This window comes from Callionymus lyra, chromosome 3, assembly GCF_982586985.1.
Source record: "Callionymus lyra chromosome 3, fCalLyr1.hap1.1, whole genome shotgun sequence".
Classification (NCBI taxonomy): domain Eukaryota; kingdom Metazoa; phylum Chordata; class Actinopteri; order Syngnathiformes; family Callionymidae; genus Callionymus; species Callionymus lyra.
The window spans coordinates 12,597,318-12,619,305 of NC_141820.1; the positions used below are offsets into that span (position 1 = coordinate 12,597,318).

General features: G+C 39.2%; 1 protein-coding gene across 1 annotated transcript in view; it reads left to right on the top strand.

Moving 5' to 3' along the window:
- nfatc1 (nuclear factor of activated T cells 1) overlaps window positions 1-20,223 on the top strand; it is a 41,278-nt gene extending 21,055 nt beyond the window's left edge. Inside the window, exons 7-10 of the mRNA XM_087786487.1 lie at window positions 5,573-5,628; window positions 7,365-7,497; window positions 10,484-11,107; window positions 20,025-20,223. Coding sequence (XP_087642613.1) covers window positions 5,573-5,628; window positions 7,365-7,497; window positions 10,484-11,107; window positions 20,025-20,080 — 869 coding nt within the window. The 3' untranslated portion in view covers window positions 20,081-20,223. The remainder of the gene's footprint in view (window positions 1-5,572; window positions 5,629-7,364; window positions 7,498-10,483; window positions 11,108-20,024) is intronic.
- The last annotated feature ends 1,765 nt before the right edge of the window (window positions 20,224-21,988 follow it).

Sequence of the window (21,988 nt, forward strand, 5' to 3'; positions counted from 1 at the left end):
AAAGTCTTTCACCGTCATGTTCTTATTCACCACATTCATTCATCCTCAATAGTCTTCTTCCTCTCTTCTACCGTCAGCCAATATGTCCCCCCGCCCTCTTCTCTCCATGTAAAACAATACGTTAAGTAAAACAATACTCAATATAAAATATATACTAAAAAGGTCAAGATAACACCGAGAACAACACAGGAGTTCCATAAAATCAAAGAAAAGCCTGCACGAAAAAAAAATGTCATTAGATGTTTCTTGAAGGAGTCAGTAGATCATCAAACACAGAGGGAGAGGAAGATCGTTCCAAAGCTTAGGAGCAACAGTCTGGAAGGATTTCTCTCCTCTGGTCCTGAAGCGTGTTCAGGAACAATCAGGAGATTCTGATCCACAGACCTCAGAGCCCGAGCTGGGGTGTAAGTCTGGATCAGATCACTGATGGAAGGAGTCTGACCATGAATAGATCTGAAAGTAAGAACCAGAATTTTAAAATTGATCCTGAAAGAAACTGGCAGCCAGTGAAGAGTTTTAAGGATCGGAGAAATTTGAGTTCTTCTACTGGAGCGGTCAGAATTCTCGCTGCAGAGTTTTGTATCAACTGTGCCTAAACCATTTGAGTGTTATATCAAAATCCAATCTCCCAAAAAGAGCAACAGAGTTTTATAGAAAGAGATTGGTACAAGTGAATTCTAAAGGCTTTTTTGTCTCCCTTTCCAACATTACCATCCAACATCCAATGGAAGGATAACTTTTCTCTTCCTCTCATTTGCCCTTGAACCTCGGTTTCCAACTTCTAAAATCCTCATTTCCGTTCTATGGCAAAGGGCTAGAAAACAAAGGTCACCAATGCTTCTTCTACCAAATGGTAAGGTGCATTGCTCCTGACCTGGTCATGGAGGATTCTTGAAAACTTTGTCAGGCATCTTTATGAGTTTGCAACTGTAGTTTCCTGTTTTCATAATCCCTGTGCCCTCTTTCTTGTCCTTTAATAAAGGATTAGATTTTTAAAATACTGCACTTTATTTTGCTTAATGCATTTGATTGGTATTTTGCCCTCCTTATTATCAATCCTACCGCTGATACCTTCATGAAGCACCATAGACTACAGTGTACCATAGTGAGTGAATACCTGAGTAGCACTGGCTATCTCATTGACTGTGTGGATTTCCTGAAGTTTTGTGGGTTAATCATTTATCCTAGTGTGTGCAGTAATGGTGTTTCATAGGTTTATCGTGATAAGCTGTTAAGGTTGACCCCTCTTTCATCCTTAGTCACCGGGATAGTGTCCAGGCCCCCACATAAGAAAACGCTAGAGATGAGCGGACAAGGGTGCGTCCTTGAGAACTCAATTTGTGCTAATGTTATAACTCTTTTTCGTTAACGAAAAACATCTGCTGCAGTTATCTCTGCACTTTTACTTTACGTACATTCCTGTGTTTGTGTTTGAGTCACGTGTCGAATACAGCGAGAGATTCTGAAGAAGAAAAAAAAAACTTCACGGAGCAGGAATTCCCGGAAGAAAAAAGAGCAATTTTAACATCTGGCCTGGCAACTGGACATCAGCTGCCTACAAATAGCCGTTTCCAACGAGCCCCTTTTGTCCGTGTTCTTTGGATCCTGGCCATCACTCCGGGGCCCTGAACTCTGAGCTGACTAAGCCTGGACGTCTAAATGGAACTCCCCAACAATTATGTCTAATTGTTGTTGGCTTAAGCCGGCGAGAGGAACTCAAAATGTGAAAAGGACCAGCGGTGTTATGATCTGGAATTAACTTTTTGACATCAGCGACAAAATGATGGTTGAGTTACATCAGAGGGACGGAGGGTTGTCCTGAAGATGAAGGAGGTTCTGGACAGAGATGGGAAGGTTGGCAAAGACAAGGGTGTAGGCACAGACTAGTGAAGTGTTGATGAGGCTTTATGAAACAGTTGATGAGGTATCATGATACAGTGTCTTCATTTTGAAAGACTAGATGTCACTCTCTGCTTTATAATATTTGGATCTGATCTACACATTTTCAAGCTGAGAGTGACATCTAGTGGCATTTTTAAAATGTAGACACGGTATCATGATACCTCATCAGCTGTTTCATGAAGCCTCATCAACCCTTCACTAGTCTATGCCTACATCCTTGACTTTGCCAACCTTCCCATCTCCCAGAACCTCCTTCATTATTTTAGAAATGGCAGTATTGGTAGATACAGTATTAATTGTTGCAGTAAATGTAATATTATATATATATACTAAATTATATTATATTATATTATATTATATATAGTATAAAATAATATGAAAATTGCAATTGTACTAGTCAAAATAAATAATAGTAGTAATTTTTGATGATGCATCAGTAATAGTAGCATTAATAATACTGTTAAGTGAGAATAATCGACTTGGGGATTTATTAATTCGTTGTGCTATTAGACTGTATACCTTTCAATTTGGGGGCAAAGAGTAGAGTGAAAAGATGATGTATTTTATTTTATGTTAATCTCTGTGTCCCTTTCTTTATTTTCTTTGATCTACGTTCTTTATACTTCTACTACAGAATGTGTGCACTTTGTTCTTTTAATTGCACTTTATTCTTGTTCTTATGAAACTATCGTCTGTTTCTGCTGTGAACTGGGAACCCAATTTCTCAAAGGATTAATAAAGTTGATCCATCTATCTAGTAAGAGCTGACAATATATATTATTTGGAGAACAAAAGATGAGAAAAAACATTTGGGTTCACGGAGGACGGGAAACACCAACAAAATAAATTTGATGAGAACAATGAAACAATGAGTCATTCCTCACGCTGGCTTTTTTGGGACAATGTTGGCGTTCATAAAAAAAATAAATAAAGACGAATAAAACGTGGAGCCTGCCTTTAAAAGTAATTAAACCAACAGAACTTTACAGGAAACTTTTCACTGGGAAGGCATGGTTACAGCTGAGATGGTGTCGGTGATGAATGTGCAGTTCTGGCGTTGTTGGAAAAGGTCGAGAGAAGTGAGTCAGGTTTGGAGCAGAAGGTCCAAGTACCCGGTCCGTGAAAAGGAGTGGGGGGGCGAGGGGGGCATTCGTTTGTTGTTAATAAAGTCGCACAGTCGAGGGGGAAGTGACAACTCCCTGATGGAGCCTCGAGCCGTCGGATGCATGAATGAAACACGGTTTAGAAATGTTAATCAAAAAGCTGTGACGGTGTGTAAGAGACCCCTAAAAAAAAAAGTCCAGGTTTCTTTTTGAAGGACTTGGGAAGGAAGGATCAACGGGGCGAGGACAAGGGAAGTCTTTCAGCATGTGTTTATATTTACTGTATGTTAGCAGCGCTCCGGGCCAACACGCTCAACTGTGGGCACTGCAGCGACTCCACCCAGCTCCACTTAAGAAGCACAAGGAGCTGTTTGAGCTTTTTTTTACAAACCCGACATGACAAATAAGCGTATTGTATATTGTTTGATCCCCTCCGGCCGCCCTGACTCCGGTGCAACGCACCGCCGCCGTGTCGCTGGCTGGACTGTGTTATGTCTGCCCTGGGAAAGTAATGATTTGTATAGACCGTCACTAACCATGTGAATTGCCAGAGTTCAGAGAAGCTGGGAGGCGGCCAAGGTGAGCGGTGAGCGCTGGAGAGGGGTACCGAGTTTATATGGCACTTTTTTCTTTTAAAGGGTTGAGTTGTTTAGCTTGGATGGTGCTGGAGATGGGCCAGAACCTTGGGTTTTTTTTTTTTGTTGCAGCGAAGCTTTTGCTCACTGGTCGATTTGTGCAGATGTTGCCTCGTGACTCTGGAAACATTCTGTGGTTATCAATTACTTTTTTTTGCGGTTATCAATTATCCGACGTACTGTTTTCAAACAAACACGGCCCGAAAGGTTCTGAGGTGCTGCCTCAGCGCTTTGCAACTTTCCTGGCGAACAATGAGGATTTTGTCAATTTTCTACGTTCACGGTTGGACCATGTTGCTCGTGTGTTTATCTGAGGTCGAGGAACAACAGAAGCCACTTCCTCTTGTGTAAGACCCTCTGGATTTGATTCTCTTGGTACTACTTCAACTCCAATGAAAGTGAATACTACTATTATTACTACATAACTGTGACTTCTGCTACAACCTTTTTAACCGTATTATTATTTATATTGAGTTATCTAATAATTACCAATACTTAGTTCTTGTTTTAATTATACTGTGTAAAACTAATGCTGATACCGATACTTACTCTAGAACAACAATTAATACTAATATTATTACTATAACCTTAATTAATGCAAATAAATAAAAAACAAAACACCTAATGTTAATACTGATACTACTGTTAGAACAAAAATGTATTCTACTATTATAACTACTATTACTGAAACATCATCAACAATTACTACTATTATTTAGATTGAGATTTTACAAGTTCAATTGCAATACTATAATACAATAGGTAGGATAGGTAGAACTTTATTGATCCCTCAGGAGGTCTCCTTCGGGAAATTGTTTGTAGATATGTAATATATATACAATATAACATTTACTACAACAGCAACCATTAATACTATATCTACTAATACTTCTATTTCTAAAATAATGAAAATTACTTTTTATTCCACTACTGTTACTACTATTTCCATTAGTACTATGGTTTCAATTACTATTACTTGTACTACTTATATCACTACTACTGCTATTTTTCTTACGACTACAACATCAATTTGTTCTTACCTTGTTCTACCACTACTCCATTAACTATTACTTCAAATGCTACTACTACTATTTGTGCTACTACTACTTCATTAACAGCAGGTCCCAAAATAAAAAAAATCCATAATACTAATACTACTACTACGATTACTGCTGCTACTTCACTAATAAGACTACAAAAACAAAGTATAATTACTACGGCTAATAATACTACTTTTACAATTACTACATACATATGCTACAACTACAAATACTGCTTCTTTTACTACTATAATAACTGTACTACTATTGTAACAACAGCTCACTTTCCTTCAAGTCAACAAATACTACTACTAATACTAACTATTGTCTAGTACTAACAGTACTTTGATCTTCAAAACACTGTAAAATAACAGCCAGGACACGAACATTAACAGAATCAACTGATTAAATCTATTTAGTTTTTTCTTTCTTATCCTTGGGCTTTGATTTTAAGCCAGTATTGAGAGGATTCACACCTGCAACCCCACATCATGAGCAAGGCTAACGTTCTAGTTCGAACAACGCAAGGATCCCACGATCTGAGACATGAAACATCTATCTATCACCAAAATGGTCAATTATGGTTTGACCGTCGTTCTTGGAGAAGGTTGCTCTGGTCTAATGAGGGCAGCAGCTGCTCCGGAGTGTCGAGAGTCTGCACAGCCGCGAGGTTTCATCCACCACTGCCTTGCTCATCCCTCTGGTATGACTCAGAACCTTGTTTTTTTCACCATTGCATCAGACTGTACCGTCTCAGATTAGTTCCGAGAGGGATGTCGGCCCGACAGTGACGTGGTTCTGACGACGTTACAGAAATAAATATCTGTGATTATTTAAACACAAAAATGTTTACTCAAAGGTCACCGTCTGTATTTTGTCTCTTTTCCTTCAGATGGTCACCATCTTTGGGAGACGGAGGCCAAGGTTGACAGAGGCGCCTCCAAACCTGTAAGTGCAAACTGGCAGTTGTTTCGACATTAAAAGTGAAGACACCGCAGCTGTTGTTAATCACTCTGATGTCATCAACGTCTTGACCTAAAAACACTCTGGTGTGGTCATCTGCTGAGAAACACTCAACGGAAAGGAGGAATAGTAGTAAAATGAAATGACCAGCAGTGGTCCTGACGATATGAAACAAGTAGACGTGAACGATAACCTTTATCGGATGAGGCTACCTCATTTTATAACGCCATGGGCCGGTTCTGTCAAGACCAGAACCGACCTTAAAGCTCTTGTCTGATCCCTCATTTTAAACAAACACTTTTAGCTTTTACATTATCAGAAGAAGAACCAACTGTTGCAGGTCCAGCAATGGCTCAAGTGTCAGAACGGTAAACTCCCATCATGCCTTTCGACACACTGCTCTATTAAGTGACAGCTGATTGGTCTATGTATCGAAAGTCATCGACAGCTGCGATTGATTGGCTGGGCGGCAAAGCATTGCAGGATCTGTTCAGGTCTCCTTTATATGCAATGTTAGGTTTGCATGACAAAAATATGTTAAATCTCAATTTAGACCTTAATTTTATATTTACTTGATGGGGGGTTTGGAGTGTGTATAAAACTGTTAGTAAATATATAAAAACTGATGAAAGTTAAAAGGTTTATAAAGAGTGCAGGGAGGGATTATGAGGCTTTAACATTCATTTGAATCGTACATTTGTTCACTACTTTTCCATTTACATATTAGCTTAATTTACATTAGCTTGATTTGTTGTAAACGTCATAGAGCTAAAGATCACTTCTGTCTCACTGAACTATCAATGATACAATGATTTTTGATGCAAGATGATATTTAGGATGAAGCCAACTAAACAAGTTATAGACTTTACAACAGACTCACAACAAAAGAATCGTAGCTTGAAGGACCCCATTCTCCACTGGAAACAAAAATGAACCTGGACTCACACCAAAATTATATTTTCTGTACAGAGATGAGGCTTCACACTTATCCGTTAACTCACTTACATTATCCTCGTAAAACATAACAATTTTGTCTACTTTTGCACTTTTGGTATTTTGTCTCATTGCAAGGACTTTTACTTTACTGACTACTGATTACTATCGAGTCAGAGTGCAAGAATATTTCATTGTATCCGCCAGCTGTCTATTTAAACAGCCGATTCTCTGTCCAGAAGGCGAGACCGTCACGGTGGGATGTGTTGGTGCGAACGCGCCAGTTATGAAGTAATGTTATGAATTGACATCTGCCCATGACACAGAAAAAATGAAAAGTTATCGTATTCTAGCAACATGGAAAATGTGCTTTAGTTCTATTTTCCAGGTAACAAAAGCATGCAGTGCCACGATTGCTATTGGTGTGAGTCTAGGGTTAATGCAGACACCGCTGCACTATTTTTTGTATATACTGCTTATATATTTCTAATTTTCTCTTCTAATTTTTGTTAAAACCAATTCTGGAAAGTATAATACATTCCATGTATGTGTACTGGTGAATAAAGCTGCTCTTGAATCTTGACTGTTATAACCTTGAATAGGGTTATCTTATTCAATATTTTCTTTCTGCACATTAAAATAACATACCACCAAAGATGATTCACTCTAGGTGAGATACGTTTTAGTATTATTCCAGAAGATCTCCCTATTCTAAAGCAGTTATCTTCCATGATTCCTCTACAACGTTTATTGGTCTTAATCATTTGTTCTATTTTACTTGTTTGAAGAATTCTCTCTTGGTTGAGATCCCTCCTTACCGGAACCAAAGACTATCCACTCCGGTCCAAGTGAACTTTTACGTATGCAACGGCAAGAGGAAACGAAGCCAGTACCAGCGTTTCACCTACGTACCGTCGACGGGTAAGTCCTCTTTTGAACCACATTGAGCTGATACTCTCCTCTTTTCTCTCACTATATCCTCCCTCACTCCTCTCCTTATCCATCTGTCTACCCCCCCATCCTTCCTCCCAGCCGGTCAAAGCGGCAGGCCGTCAACAATGAGTCTGGTTCCGCTCGAGGTTTTTCCTCGCCATTGCTCACTGTACAGCTCACTGTACAGTGTTTTGTTTCTTGCTCTTTGTTGAATTGCTGGGATCTATTTTTCCTTAATCAACTGTAGTCTTATTTCAACTGTATAGTGTCTTGAGATAACTTTGTTATGATAAGACACTTTAAATAAAATTGAATTGAATTGAATTGATAGTTAACATGTTTTTAAATGATTTGCCATTATTGTCTCGATGTTTGGGGCAAAGGTGTGTTGCACTGACAGTTAGTGTTAGTTCAGAAATCATAAGAACTTTCAGTAATTTAAACATCAAGTAATGAGTCAAAAAAGCTTCCTCCAAAACCTTTATTCAAAATGTTAGAAGTCAAAACATCTTGTTAATATTTTCCCCTTTCCTGCTAAAGTTGATGTTTAGGTTCTTGAAGTTCAGTGGAAAGAGTCGGAATGGCAACAGAGAGATGTACTACACAACCTTCTGTCAAAACTTAAGGTGTGTTGGACATTGACAAGCGATGGCCACAGATGGCCACATCTTTTGGCCGACTGACTATTAACAAACTGACCAGCCTTCTGAAAGTTTGGATAATAAAGACGAATGTCATGGTCCGAGCTATAAGGCTTTTCCAAATAATCTGCAAGACCGCCATTACAGTACGCAAATTGTCTGAATAGTACCACTGCTTAAGCTATTTGATGTACCCTCAGCCGTGTGCCCTTCAACAAATTGTCCTTTTGGATACATTGTAGATGTAGATTGTCTTCCTACTATACGTCCAGAGTTTTTTAGCGTGGACATGTAGTTTGTCAGCAGTGAACTTCAGTTTGAACAGCTTTGAGTATACACATGCAGTCACACACAGAAAAACACAAAGAAAACAAGCTTAAAATGTGTAATGTTTTGGCTTGAATGTGTGAAACATTTCTCTGCAATTACAAGACAAACTCGATGGAAAGAGGCAAGATTTTAAAATTCCTTGTGGCATTTTCTCGTTTTGTTTTCCTCTTCTACCATCACCTCTATCTTCTTGGACTAATTTAAACCATTTTCAATGAAGTCGGGCATCTGAAAAAGAGAACAAACACTGTTTGTCCTCTGTGATGTCTCGTGGTTTGCAAGGGAGGAACAAAGCAATAACACCATTCCTCCATCGTAAAACTGTAAAACAAAAGAACAAAATAAATCCATAAAGCTTGTTGTTTTTCCGTACCTGCGTCTGCCGGGGCAAGCAAGTGGACACACCATGGCGTGAAGAGGGTCATGGGAAAATCATGTTATTTGAAAAAAGAAAGCGAGGTTGCCAAGCTAAATATAAACATAGACCCATCAACCAGAATGTAAAAAAAAAACCACTGCTAATTGCACCGCTGGCTAGGAGTGAGCATCCAGTGGGTGGTTCAAAGCTGTGATTCAACAGAGCTGGCCCGGCCCTGTACGTGGGCGACAGAGAACCCGGCTGTGACAGTGCACCATTGTCCTCCGGTTCTGGGGTGGGAAACACTCGGGGTCTGCTGGTCTGCTCTCAGTCTCTTAAAAACAGGGACCTCCAAAAAACGAAGGGAAAGAAAACGTATATAAAAAATCCTTTAAAGTGAGACAGGGCAGCGTTAACTTCTGGAAGTGGCACCAGTGGTGCCGCCAAAACAGTGGGCACCAGTCAGTGCTATTGCCTGGAGATTCAATTATATATTTTTGAACAATTTAGTTACTAACTTGATGCGTCACCATCACTGATTTGATGTTCTCAGGTCAATATAGCCCTCTCCAGCAACAGGTACACGGCACACAGGGGGGAAAAAAACAACTCATTATTGTCATCTGTTGTCAACCAGAAGTGGCTTCTTTGTTGTGGTTCGCTTTACACGTCTTCTCCCACTGAGCATCTGCCTGACACCACCGACACACTTCCTCCCAAAACACCCAGAATAGGACCCTGTGAGCTATTTCTGTTTCACAGTTTTTCTTTTGTGTGGTCGTAAAACAACTGAGAGGTTGTTTTTTTTTTTTTTAAAGGTACCGGAAGTGATTCCAACACATTTGTAGTGTGAGTTTTCTGAAATAGACGATAGCAAGTGCTGCTAAAAGGGCAACTGAATTATTTAGATGGTTGTTAAGGAATCAATGAGCTCAAGTTCGATTGTTGCTTTTTATTTATTTTTTTATTTTTTTAAATAGAATCTATTTCCTTCTAATGCCACATGAGTTTCTATTTTTGTCATAGTCCGTCCCTGGATCATTCAGCCAAACTTTAACCAGGTTCTTCAGCCAAAGAGTTTGAAAGTATAGGCTGTTAACTTTAATGATGTCAAGATCTAGAAAAAACATGTATTTCACACCAGCACCAGACACTTTTTCTGAAAGCAAATGTTTCTATACGTATTAGTAATTTCAGAAGCAGAAGTAGGATAAGTGGTGACACCTAAAAAAAAAAAAGGGTTCGACCAAAGTGATTCTTGCTTTACTCGGATCGAGAAAAACGAGTACCGAGCTTGAAACAACACAACTTGGGAAAATAACAATTTACATGTTTTAACTGTGAGCGTAAAACTGTGTTGGTTTTAGATTTCCTGCTGCACATTTCGGTGGCTATTAACACAAGAGAAATACCCAAAGAAAATAGTTAGTATTGTTTCAGCTGGTTGTTTCTAGTGTTGATGAGTCATCTCCCTGTTATTTTTTTTAACTTTTTTGGAATACTTTGGGCAAAACGTGCTCAGAAACCCCGTCTCACTGATGTGTTTGTTTGGCTGAAAGTGTGTATCCTAGCCACGAGCTCGCTCAGTCACACCTCCATAAAATACAAGTTTGTTTATTTAGCTTTTTCTTTTCTCCTCCATCAGTTCCTACGATAAAAACGGAGCCACATGACGACTACGACGCCTCGTTGGTCTGCACCCAGCAGAGTCGTGCCCTGTCTTTGAACCCCAAGCCATACTTTCCTACGCAGGTCCTGACCCCCGGGATGGCCTCGGACCTACGGCAGTGCATCGTCGGCGGAGCCTACGCCGTCAGCCAGCCGAGACTGGTGCCCAAGCCCGGTTCCCCGTTGCCCCCTTCCTCCTCCCCGAACTCCAGCCCTAAACTGCACGACCTTTCACCGCCACCTTTTTCCAAGTGCCTCTCGGCGAGCGTGGCGGTCCAACACGTCGGCGCACCGTCTCCGGTCCCGCACGTCTCCATCATTCAGGAAACGCCCGGATGCTACCAGCCGACCCCCAGCCTCTTCCCGCCCAGCAGTGCCTCGTCCTCGCCGGTGTCGCAGCCGTCCACGCCCGGAGCGGGTCCGGAGACGTCCTTCTCGCCGAGCCACTGCGTCACCCCGGCGCAGCCCGTCAGCGGCAGCAGCAGTCCGGTCGCTTCGGCGCCGAAAGCGCCAGACCTCCAGGAGGACAGTAGCCCGTCTGCACTCGCCGTCAGCATTAAACAAGAACCGCAGGAGCTGGACCAGATGTACCTTGATGACGGTGAGTGAAGGAGATATTTTTAGAAAAAGACAAAAGCGGCTCAATTTATGAGTCATTATCGCTGCTAATCAGGGCGAACACAGACACATGACTCACTGGCGGAAAGTAGAGCCAAAACTTCCTTAATCATTGGTCCAGATGTTACTTTAAAACCAAGACCATGGTAGCCGACTAATTGTCCATGGCCAGGCAAACAAGTTGAGCATAAAAAGTTACAAACTGGGAAACGCGGCGCTTTTCTTTATATTCTTATTTCCAAAACAAAAATTCACTTCTTGACGGTTGTCTTAGACTTTCTGTTTGTACATGACATGGATAAAAAAACATAATTGTGGTCACGAAATACTTCGAAATACAGGGTAAAGATTGCCGACTCTGGAGTTTCGGGTCAGAGTGCTCTAGGCTCTAAGCTATCTGGACTGGAGCATCAAATGGATAAATAACGCCTAATAAATAGACTTTAGACTTTCTTTATTGTCATTGCACAGAAGAGCACAGCAGTGAAAACTGGCAATGAAACTTCGTTGCTTGGCAACCTTTTAAAAAACACAGCATAGGGGGATTGTATAAATATAAATATTAATAAGTTATAAATGCAATAAAGTGAAATATAATATAAACAGAATAAATAAATGTTTTGAATATTGCATATAATGAATGTATATAGAAGTATAAATATAAATTAAAATTGAAAATAGTGAAATGTATTTTAAAATAGAACAAATAAATAATGTTAAAATAAAATTAAGACAAAGAATAAATAGCATTTTGGCCACAAATATGTCTTTCGTGTATTGTAAACAAGTATTTCGTGCCCACACTTTTTTTATATACCATGGCATTGTGACAGAGACAATGGAACCACATAGATGATAAAGTTCTGAAATCAAGATATCTACGTAAGGACTTGTGGCAAGTTATTTACTTGTATTTGCAACAAATTATACGGTACTTTTTGTTTGGCCCTTGACCCAGATTCTGGTAGACATTTTGGCCCCTCGTGTGATTGAGTTTGACGCCTTGATGCTAAGATTGCTGGTAAACCCATTTCAAAATTATAATCCATTATAATGTGTCCCATCAATGGTAACTTGAGGTAACCCGTGAGTCGGGCAAAACCTTCCATCAACTTTAATCGATCGCATTTATTGGATCCTGAAACCGGCCAAATGATACAGCTCAAGATTGTCCCGCTTTAGGAAAACAAAATTGATGTTGAGACAGTGAGATGTTAGCGGCAGCTTGGCCGCACGCCCGAGGTTGTGATGGAAAAATATTCTCGGGATTCTCTGCTTCTCCTGTCACAAACCCTTCCTGTGGTAACATGGTTAAAGAAAAGTTGGTGGTCCCATCTTTGATATACGGCTTCAGAACTTTCGGTCAAGAGAGCCATTAAACATCAGATTCAAATGTAACCTTTTGCTTTTAATCAGTCACAGAGGAAATGCTGTTGCAGGAGTTTTTTCGGGTCTCAAAACGGTATGAGCTCACTGTTCTGGGACGCCAGGCCTCACCGCTGAGGTTTGGCGTCCGCTCGCTGCTGTGTACTGACTCCAAATAAACTGGATTAATTGTCTTCTTGGATCCGAAGAGACAGCAGTTATCTTGCAAGAAGTCCCTCTGATGGGAGCAGCGATAGATATCGGAGACGGAGGCGGTCATGCCTCGATCAGCCACTGAAGCGTGTCGCCTGCTGAATAAGACTCTTTTTGTAGGAGCACAGACTGTTATTTCGTCTTTCCCGGCGGCGTCTGGGTAGATCCATTAACACGTTAGTTCTGTCTGAGCGTCGCTGCTTTTTCTTCGTTATGTCATTGGATTTGCGACTGTGTTCTTAAGTCAAAGTAGGTGTCGCACCGCTCCAAATGTTTTTTCAATTCCTTAAAACCTTAAATACGCTTGCGTAACGGTAATGGAAATAAAAGCTGAAGCCTGAAAATTCGACTTGTTTTCTTTGGCAGATCGCCCCGAAGAGACTAATCTTCATGTGGCTTCTCACGTCATAAACGTCTCTCGGTTGGTTATGCTTTATGGCCTCAGTCCGGCTTTGGTCAAACGTTTTTTTTTTTCAGACTTGGACAACGGCCGATATTAAGATTAATTTATTTCTTGTTGCGTTCAGAGATGAAAGAAAATTACACATTTTATTGAGTCCCATGATGCACTTCACCAGTTAAAGAAAAGAAAACTCCAGAATCAAAAAGTGTGTGATAGTTTGACGCCTGATTTCTATATGATTCACTTTTATTTTGACGACTTTGTAGTTACAGAGCTTAATTAGGAATCATTAAGTGTTCCAAAATTCCACTAGATGGCACTCTCTTTGCATTGAGTACCTTTGGAACAAACCTCACATCATTTTTTAAACTAAGAGCGTCACCAACTGAGCTACGAAAATGAAAACGCTGCTTACAAATGATGTGTTGATGAGGCTTCATGAAACAGCTGATGAGGTATCATGATACAGTGTCTTTATTTTGAAAAACCACTAGATGTCACTCTCTGTTTTATAATCTTTGGCTCTGATCTACTAATTCAATAAATCATTTTCAAACTGAGAGTGACATCTAGTGGTCTTTCAAAATGAAGACACTGTATCATGATACCTCATCAACTGTTTCATGAAGCCTCATCAACTGTTTCATGAAGCCTCATCAACTTTATCATGATACCTCATCAACTGTTTCATGAAGCCTCATCAACTGTTTCATGAAGCCTCATCAACTTTATCATGATACCTCATCAACTGTTTCATGAAGCCTCATCAACTTTATCATGATACCTCATCAACTTTTTCATGATACCTCCTCAACTGTATCATGATACCTCATCAACTGTTTCATGAAGCCTCATCGACACATCACTACTACTAACATTTGTGATAGTCAGTGGTGTGTTCGGTTGCATCTTCAACAGACTAGCTCCAGTCTGTCTCAAACAGCTGATATAGCAGATTATAAACACATGTCAGATTCCACCGCTACCATCTTGGAATCCCATGTTACGAACTGGCGGGTCATTCTATTGAATTTTGACCTTTTGTTTCGGATCCGTTCATTAGTTCTTGAAAATGCTTAATTGCATCAAAAACATGTTAATAGTTGGTTTATTTTAAAGAATACAAACTTTACATTGAAGTCTTGGAAATTGCATCATGATGTTTCAAAGTCATTGCAAATACAAATATATAGTTTATCGTTTTTATTTAAGTAAGAATACTAATAGACACATTTCTTCACGTTTGAAAAGTTGAATTAGCAACACAATTAGCAACAAATAATATACGAAAACAGAATTCTCATTTTTTTTAAATGAATTCTCTGATATTTTTCAATGGTTTTCACCCAGTGGTTTTACATTCCGCCCCGTAACTTTTTAATGACAAATGATCTGATGGACAGAAATACATTCTTCTTTTATTTTAGATTTTATTTGTCATCTCTTTCATTCTATTTCAATTCATCCAGATAAAAAGGCTACATGACTTCTCTTTCTTTTTGAGGTAAGAAAACATTTTCTTTGTCGTCAGCCCCGTAGCGCCGGTTGTGTCGTCAAAATCTCGTTTGGTGTAAAATCCAAGAATGTCACCAACTAGTGGATTAGGTTTAAACTTCATCGCCTCACTTGTTGTGGGTGTAAAGGTTAGAATATTTTTCTCTTTCATATTTTCACTCTTTTCGGCCTGTGCGTCACTCGCTGCTCGAACCGAAGCTCAAACGCTCACAGTTTAATGGCCGAGACGAGCAGAAGTTGAACACGGCTCTTTGACTAAGTGGTCCTGACAGGGCTACGTTACATGACCTCTGTTGCTCACCACGTTCTCACACTCTGCTCCCAAGTATGAATCACGGTCAGGCTGAAGTTTCTCAAGGCCGACTAAAATCCTGCCGACTCAAGCGTTTTATTTACCATCATTTTTTTTTTTGTTTTCGGTGCTAATAGTTGAGAAGAAGAATCGATTTAAAAGATTCCTGGTTATCATCCCTCTCTCCTCGTCTCTCCTGAGTGCTTGCGTCGCCATGGTAACCACGGCTTACAGCATCACTCGCGTCGGGACCGATCGGGGTCGACGTGACCAGAGAGCCCGACACGGATGTCACGCTGTTTCTGCCCCTATTTTTAGGAGCAACACACTTAGGGATCAATACATCGACTTCGCCTTTTCAATTAGACCCTCGGCGCCACATGCGGAGGCACAACGAAAAGTGGGCCAACGTTCGCATCAGTGTGCGATGTTTCGCTTCTGTCCTCCTCGACGGTACCACAAGACGGATTGTTGTCGGCTGATTCATTTGATGGTATCAGAAGGTGTGGACTCGAGACAAACACAAGTTATTTTATGTGACCCCTGTGGTTGGTTCAGATTTAAAGTACATTAATGTTCATGTTAGTATCGTGGCCTATAAGTCAGTGTTTGAGATAAGTTAAGTAACGTATATAATGGACTTGAACAATTATACTTAAAACAGTAAAACTGATTATTGACTGTTATTGGTGTGTGTGATTTTCTGACCGGGAACTTCCTGATGATGAAGTACTTCACATGCTGCAAACGCCAAACAACTTTTAAAATAAACGAAACTTCAAGTAAATGATGGAAGGACAGTTTGTACCACGGATGAAATGTTTATGTTTACAAAAAGATAATCTCTGTCAATTGGACCGTTTTTTTTTCAAACATCCATCTATCACTTCCTGTTGACTTTCACTTAAGGCTACATTTGGTGATGCCGCTTAAAAATAAATGAAATTATTATTCATAAGTTAAACCCTTGTGTTGTCTCAGGGTCGAGGTGACCCAAAGGCTCGAAAACAAATGTGTTTGTGGTATCCCTTGTGCTGTCTTTGGGTCAAGGTGAACGTTTTTTAACATGTTTTTGGGCCTCTGGGTCAACCTGACCCTGAGAAAGCACGTGGGTAAAAAAAAGAAAGTAGAATAGGATCTGATGAAGCCTTCTTGGGGTAAAGCTCACGTTTGTCTTTTTGTTGATACAAATGTTTAATTGTTCGGGTTCGTTCACTCAAAATAAGATCATGATAAGTCGTTTGCGTTTGCAGCGTCTGACGTCATCAAGTACATAGTAACCAAATAGTAGGGCAGACGGAAATAGTTCTTGGACCGGATGGCGAAACAAATTGATGGAGATCCAAGTAACTTCCATTATTTTGTTAGGAAATCTACTCAAAATTCAACAAATATCAATACTGTAGTCTTCCTCTGTTGAGCTACGACACAGTATTGATATACAGTGTATCACAGAATGAAGTAAATAATCCAAAATATGCTATAAAAAAGTAAAATGTGACTCAAAATTGAGGAAACACAAAAGTCACTCTTGTCAGACGACCAAGATCTTACCCACAAAAAAACACTTAGCTTAGCAAACACACAAAAGCTTATTTGATTTTGTGTTGTGGATATAGTAACAGTCTTAGACGAGGTATCTGGAACATTTATCGTGTAAAGAACTGCCCGTCACCTGCCAAATTAACACTCACACAAAGCTGTAAAATCAAGAGCTAAACTCAAGCGTTTGTTTTAATCAATAACATATAATGCTGGGAGGGAATTTTGTGGATAGAAAAAAATAATAAAAAAAATGGTTTCATTGAAATATCTTTGAAGAAACTTCACTCATTCACAGTCAACTACTTTTTAATTCACATTTTTTTTTACTTTACACATGTGGCCGAGAAAGCCGTGGGTTGGAAACAAAGGGAGGATGACTATCAACGTATGAATTCGACTGATGGTGCAATTCGTGTGAACCATTGATGACAAATAATTATATATTTGATAAAAGGTTTGAGTGTAATGAGTAACATCTTTCTCAGAAAACATTACAATACAGGCCAAAAGTTCGGACACACCTAACAGGCTCATTCAAAGTTTTTTGCCAATTTTCTGGTCCGACCTTTGTTTATTAAAGTAAAGATTGTCACTGGTTTCTCTTAATTTAGCTGATTGGTCCAATAAAGATGTCGTCTGTGTTACAAACTGACTTCTGTTCAACACAACTGAAGGCAGTGACTCCATTAAAAAGTCAAGAATCTCACACACAATAGAGCAATAATTATTTAAAAAAAAGTTTTAAAAAGCTACTTTGAAGAAAATAGAATATCAGACATGTTCAGTTATTTCAAATGTGTTTGTTGAGAACATAATTCCACATGTATTCATTCATAGTTTTGATGCCTTTATTACGCCTGATAATCTGTGATCTAAAGAGTCATGAAAATAAAGAAAATACATTGAATGGAAGAGTCTAAACCTTTGGTCAGTACTGTGAACATCCTTAAAAATACATTTTTATCTTGCGATGGAATGGCGACACATCAAAGGTTCAAATACGAAAATTGAGTTTGATCCAGATGTCTCCAACCTTCTCTTGCACCAGTAAAATGTCGGCACTATTTTCCACAGATAAAATCAAAAAACAAAAAATGGTTCAATCTGCAGAAACCAAACTTTTAAATGCATAAAAATGCATCTTAGCTGATTTTCTCTGCAACAACCTGGTCATATATAGAGTTTATACTTTACTCTTTTCCTCTACTTTAGTGTTTTTTAGCAAACTTGACCAACTAACATCTTGACGTGTCAAAAATCTCATGCTAGTATGACTTTATGACATGTTTTAAGACAGTTATAGTTAATACATAATAAATTAACTTTCTCTCCTGATATTAAATGCCTCGAAAACCGGTACCGGTCTGAGTCGTTTTAGAAACATTTCAAATCTCGATGAAATGATGTACTTTCTTAGACAAGTTTCTCTTCTTCCATCTGTCCTTCTGTAGATAGAATAAATAAAACAAACAATAATATTTTAAAGCATAAATCAAAGTAAATCAGTTATAGTTCCAATAATATTTCATCCAGATACATAATACCTCCTGTCGTTCTAACACTAGCTCCTCCAGAACGTCTCCTCTAATTTCCTCTCTACGGTCGATGGTTTATCGTCGACATTAAAACCTGCAAACACTGATCGAGCTTCATGTCCACTCATGCTTTATCACCCTGAAGTCTCAGTGGAGGGTTTTTTTTTTTTTCTAAACATATGATTATAGCGAGAGCTGCCGTCGCTGTGACTTTTATCCTGTCGACGACATATTTATGGTCAACTTTCCCACGTCTTTGTTCTCGAGGGCGGCACGGACGCTGTTCCTTCAAGGGGAAAAGCCGAAGGTGCCGGGTCGTGACGGGAGCAGAGTGATGAAAAACGAGGGGGGAAACAAAAAAATAACAAGACAATTGTGTGGAGGGGAATCTCGGGTTTCCGGGTGTTTTCACTCGGAGGGAATTCCTCCCTTGGCCTGTTGGCACACAATCGCATATAGCGTGTTTCCCTTCCCTTCCTGCTCTTCCTGCTCGGAACAATAGACCGGGGCTTTTCTTCTCGGGATGAGATTCTGATCATCGCACTGTACGGAGTCATGAAGTCACGGATCCAAACACTTTCAGCCGCTGAAGGGATTCAAACATGTTTACGGTGTTTCCCAGAGAGAGGACTAAGAAACAGACAGTAAAACTCGAAAACCACAGAGACTGGTTTGGTTTTTATGAGGGACTGTGAATCACAAAGACCAAATAATGAAAATTCAAAGCTCAAATTTGGTTGTAAAAAAAAAATGGGCGAAACGAAAAAAAAAAGGAAACTTCTGGATGGTCCTGATGAGGTCACAGAATTTCAAATATGGTTTGACTCTGTGTAACATAACAGACTTTAGATGGACTACTACTGCCCCCAAACTCAGAATTGTGCAATCTAATAGTAATAGAGTCCCTGAGTCTATTAGTGTTGCATCATGGGAGGAGTATTCGTGCGCCATCTGCTTCTCTGTTCACAGATGACAGTGTTCAGATTGACTCTCATCAAATGTTCTACTCACCATCATGTCGACTAAGGATTGGGATTATTTTCAGAGTAATCTGCTCCTTTTTAGAGTTATAGACAAATATGCATGTCCAAGAATATATAGCGACTGGCGCCAACTTTTCCAAAAAGATGCACTTAAAAACATTCAAATACCTCCATACTGATTGAATGTAACATCCATCTTGAATTGAAGCCTCGAAAAGGGAGAAGAATTGTTCTAGAGAAACTTCAATAAATCTATATATTTTCAGCTTGTTTGAAGTGAAAGCTCCCAGGCTCTCAGCTCCAGCTTCACACATTTCAGACTTATTCAATTTATTCATGAACCATTATCAATGTCGAGGCTTCAATTCAAGATGAACGTTACAGACGAGCAGTATGGAGGTATTTGGATGTTTTTAAGTTTGTCTTTTTGGACGAAGATGTAGCGACTTTCTTAACACAAGTTGCTACATTAAAATGAACAAGCATTTTTGTCTTTACTCTAAAAATTCGACATGAGTCGACATGAGGGTGGGCAGAAAATGAGGGTTCTCCAAGATGCAGTAAGTCCCTCATCCTGACCATGTTTTGAATTTATCACTTTATAATAAAGTTCTCCCCCGTCTGAAATCTGGGCGAACAAGAGGTTGCGAGAGTCAATAACGATGTAATAATAATCTTTGATCCTTCTCCAGCCAGCTGTAATCACGCCCGCTTTGTTTATACAACAATCCTCTTGGAGGTGGGTGACTTCCGAGATTGATGACACGCGGTGACAAACATTGACCAATCACAGCAGAGTGGGTGTGGTTATGGTAAACAAGATTTGTTTTCAGTGGGCGGGGCTTGAGTACATTTTCTAATGTAAATATTTCAAAGAAAATAAAGTTTAGTACAAACAGATGCATACTCATGATACAATAGAGTCAAACATCTATTTAGTCAGTTAGATATTCCACATGTGTCTGTTCTAACCTTTCCAGGGTCTCCAAAAAAATGTTAAGTTATGACTCATTATCCACATGTCAACCTTTCTTTTCCTTCTCTTTCAGTCAACGAGATCATCAGGAACGACCTCTCCAGCATCTCCGTCCAAAGTCACACGTAGTTCCCTGCAAAGGAGACGAACAAAAACAAAAACAAACTCCAGACGAACTTTGCAGGCTTTTATAAACCAGTGTGCGGATCAAAGAGGACCAGGGTCCAACGTGTGCCTTGTTTTTCTTCTTCTTTATACGAAAAAAAACAACCCCCCCCCGAAAGACTTTGAACGTGTACAAATTGAATGTGTAGCATCAAGAGGACCAAGCTATGTTTTGTACGTGCAAATATTTCATGAATCAGTGCCTAACTATTTACACTGTCACTATCTAGAGGGCTTCAGTTTGCATATCTTTTTTATTTTTAAAAGTGCCTTTAATGTCCAAAAGCCACAGCCTTTGATGATGTAATGCTTTACTTTGGTAACACACCAGCTTCAAATGTATATTTCTTTGACTGTTGAGAAACCTTCTTGTGTAACATAAAGGGTGGAACTGGATATGTTAAGTCAGGTAAAGCAAATCAATGTATATATATAAATATATATATATATATATATGTCACAGTACAGATTGGAATCCAGAAGGATCTGGAATCCTACTAGTACAGATTGGAATTCTAATGCTACTGAACTGGGATCTTAATATTGATATGGGTTAGGTTGGTTGGGGTTTGATTACATCAAAATAACCTGCATTTTTCCTAATAGAATTGGAGATTGTCCTGGTAGAATTCCCATTTGCCCTATAGGACAGATTGGAATTCCAATATTCAGATCCCAATACAGTAGTAGGATTCCAATCTCTCCTAGTAGAGATTGGAATTCACAAGTATAGTCTGGAATCCTCCTAGGACAGATTGGAATTCCAATATTCAGATCCCAGTTCACTAGTAGTAGTAGATTGGAATTCCAATCTGTACTTGACTACATCAAAATAACATTTTGATGTAATCCGAATTTCTCCTATAAGAATTGGAGATTGTCCTGGTAGAATTCCCATTTGTCCTAGGACAGATTGGAGTTCCAATATTTAGATCCCAATACAATAGTAGTATTCCAATCTCTACTAGAAGAATCTGGAATCCTCCTAGGACAGATTGAAATTCTAGTATGTACTAGTAGAATTCCAGATCCTACTGGATTCCAATCTGTACTGTGACTATATATATATATATATATATATATATATATATATATATATATATATACACTAGTCAGTTCTGAAAGTTGTAAGTTCATAACTGACCATCAGCAATACTAATTTAAACCTTTGACTCTGTTGTGAGAGCATCAATTGTTGCAGTGCATTATGAGATTCGTGGTCATAGTAGTGAGCAGGCGAAAAACAAGAACAGGATGGAGACCCAGCGATGGAAGTGAAACCACAAAGTAAAACTTCCGTTATAGTCTTCGACACGGAAAAACAGAAGTTATATTCGAGCAGACGGAACAAGCCGAGAGATAAATGACATACAAAAATACATATGAATGAAAAAGAAAAGACTTGTGAATACTGGCAGTAATGAAGAATCCTTGAATATCTATCCCTTGTTTTCTTTCGAGGAGAGAAGACCAGGTGGAAAAAAGTATGACGGATATTGTCCAATTTTTATTTTATACATTTTTCGTCTGCTTAACAAATGTATTCCCTAATGGAAGATACAATTTTTGTCTTTGATAATAAGCCAAAACAAAACGTATATGAATAGATTACAATTACATTTTCTGCTGATAATATCTTGGTGCAATTACCATCTGGATCCTAGACAGTTTTGCTGTATTGCTTAGTTTCTACAAGATCATTTCAATTTGAAAATATTCAGTAATTTTGCACGAAATAAGTATTTTATTATGCTAATAAAATAATGTCGAAAAAAATATGTTGCGTGAAATGAACAGTATGGGTGAAAGTGAGCTGCTTGGCAGGGGTCTCCGCTCTTAAACCAGCTTTCAAGATTTTTTTTTACTGCGTTA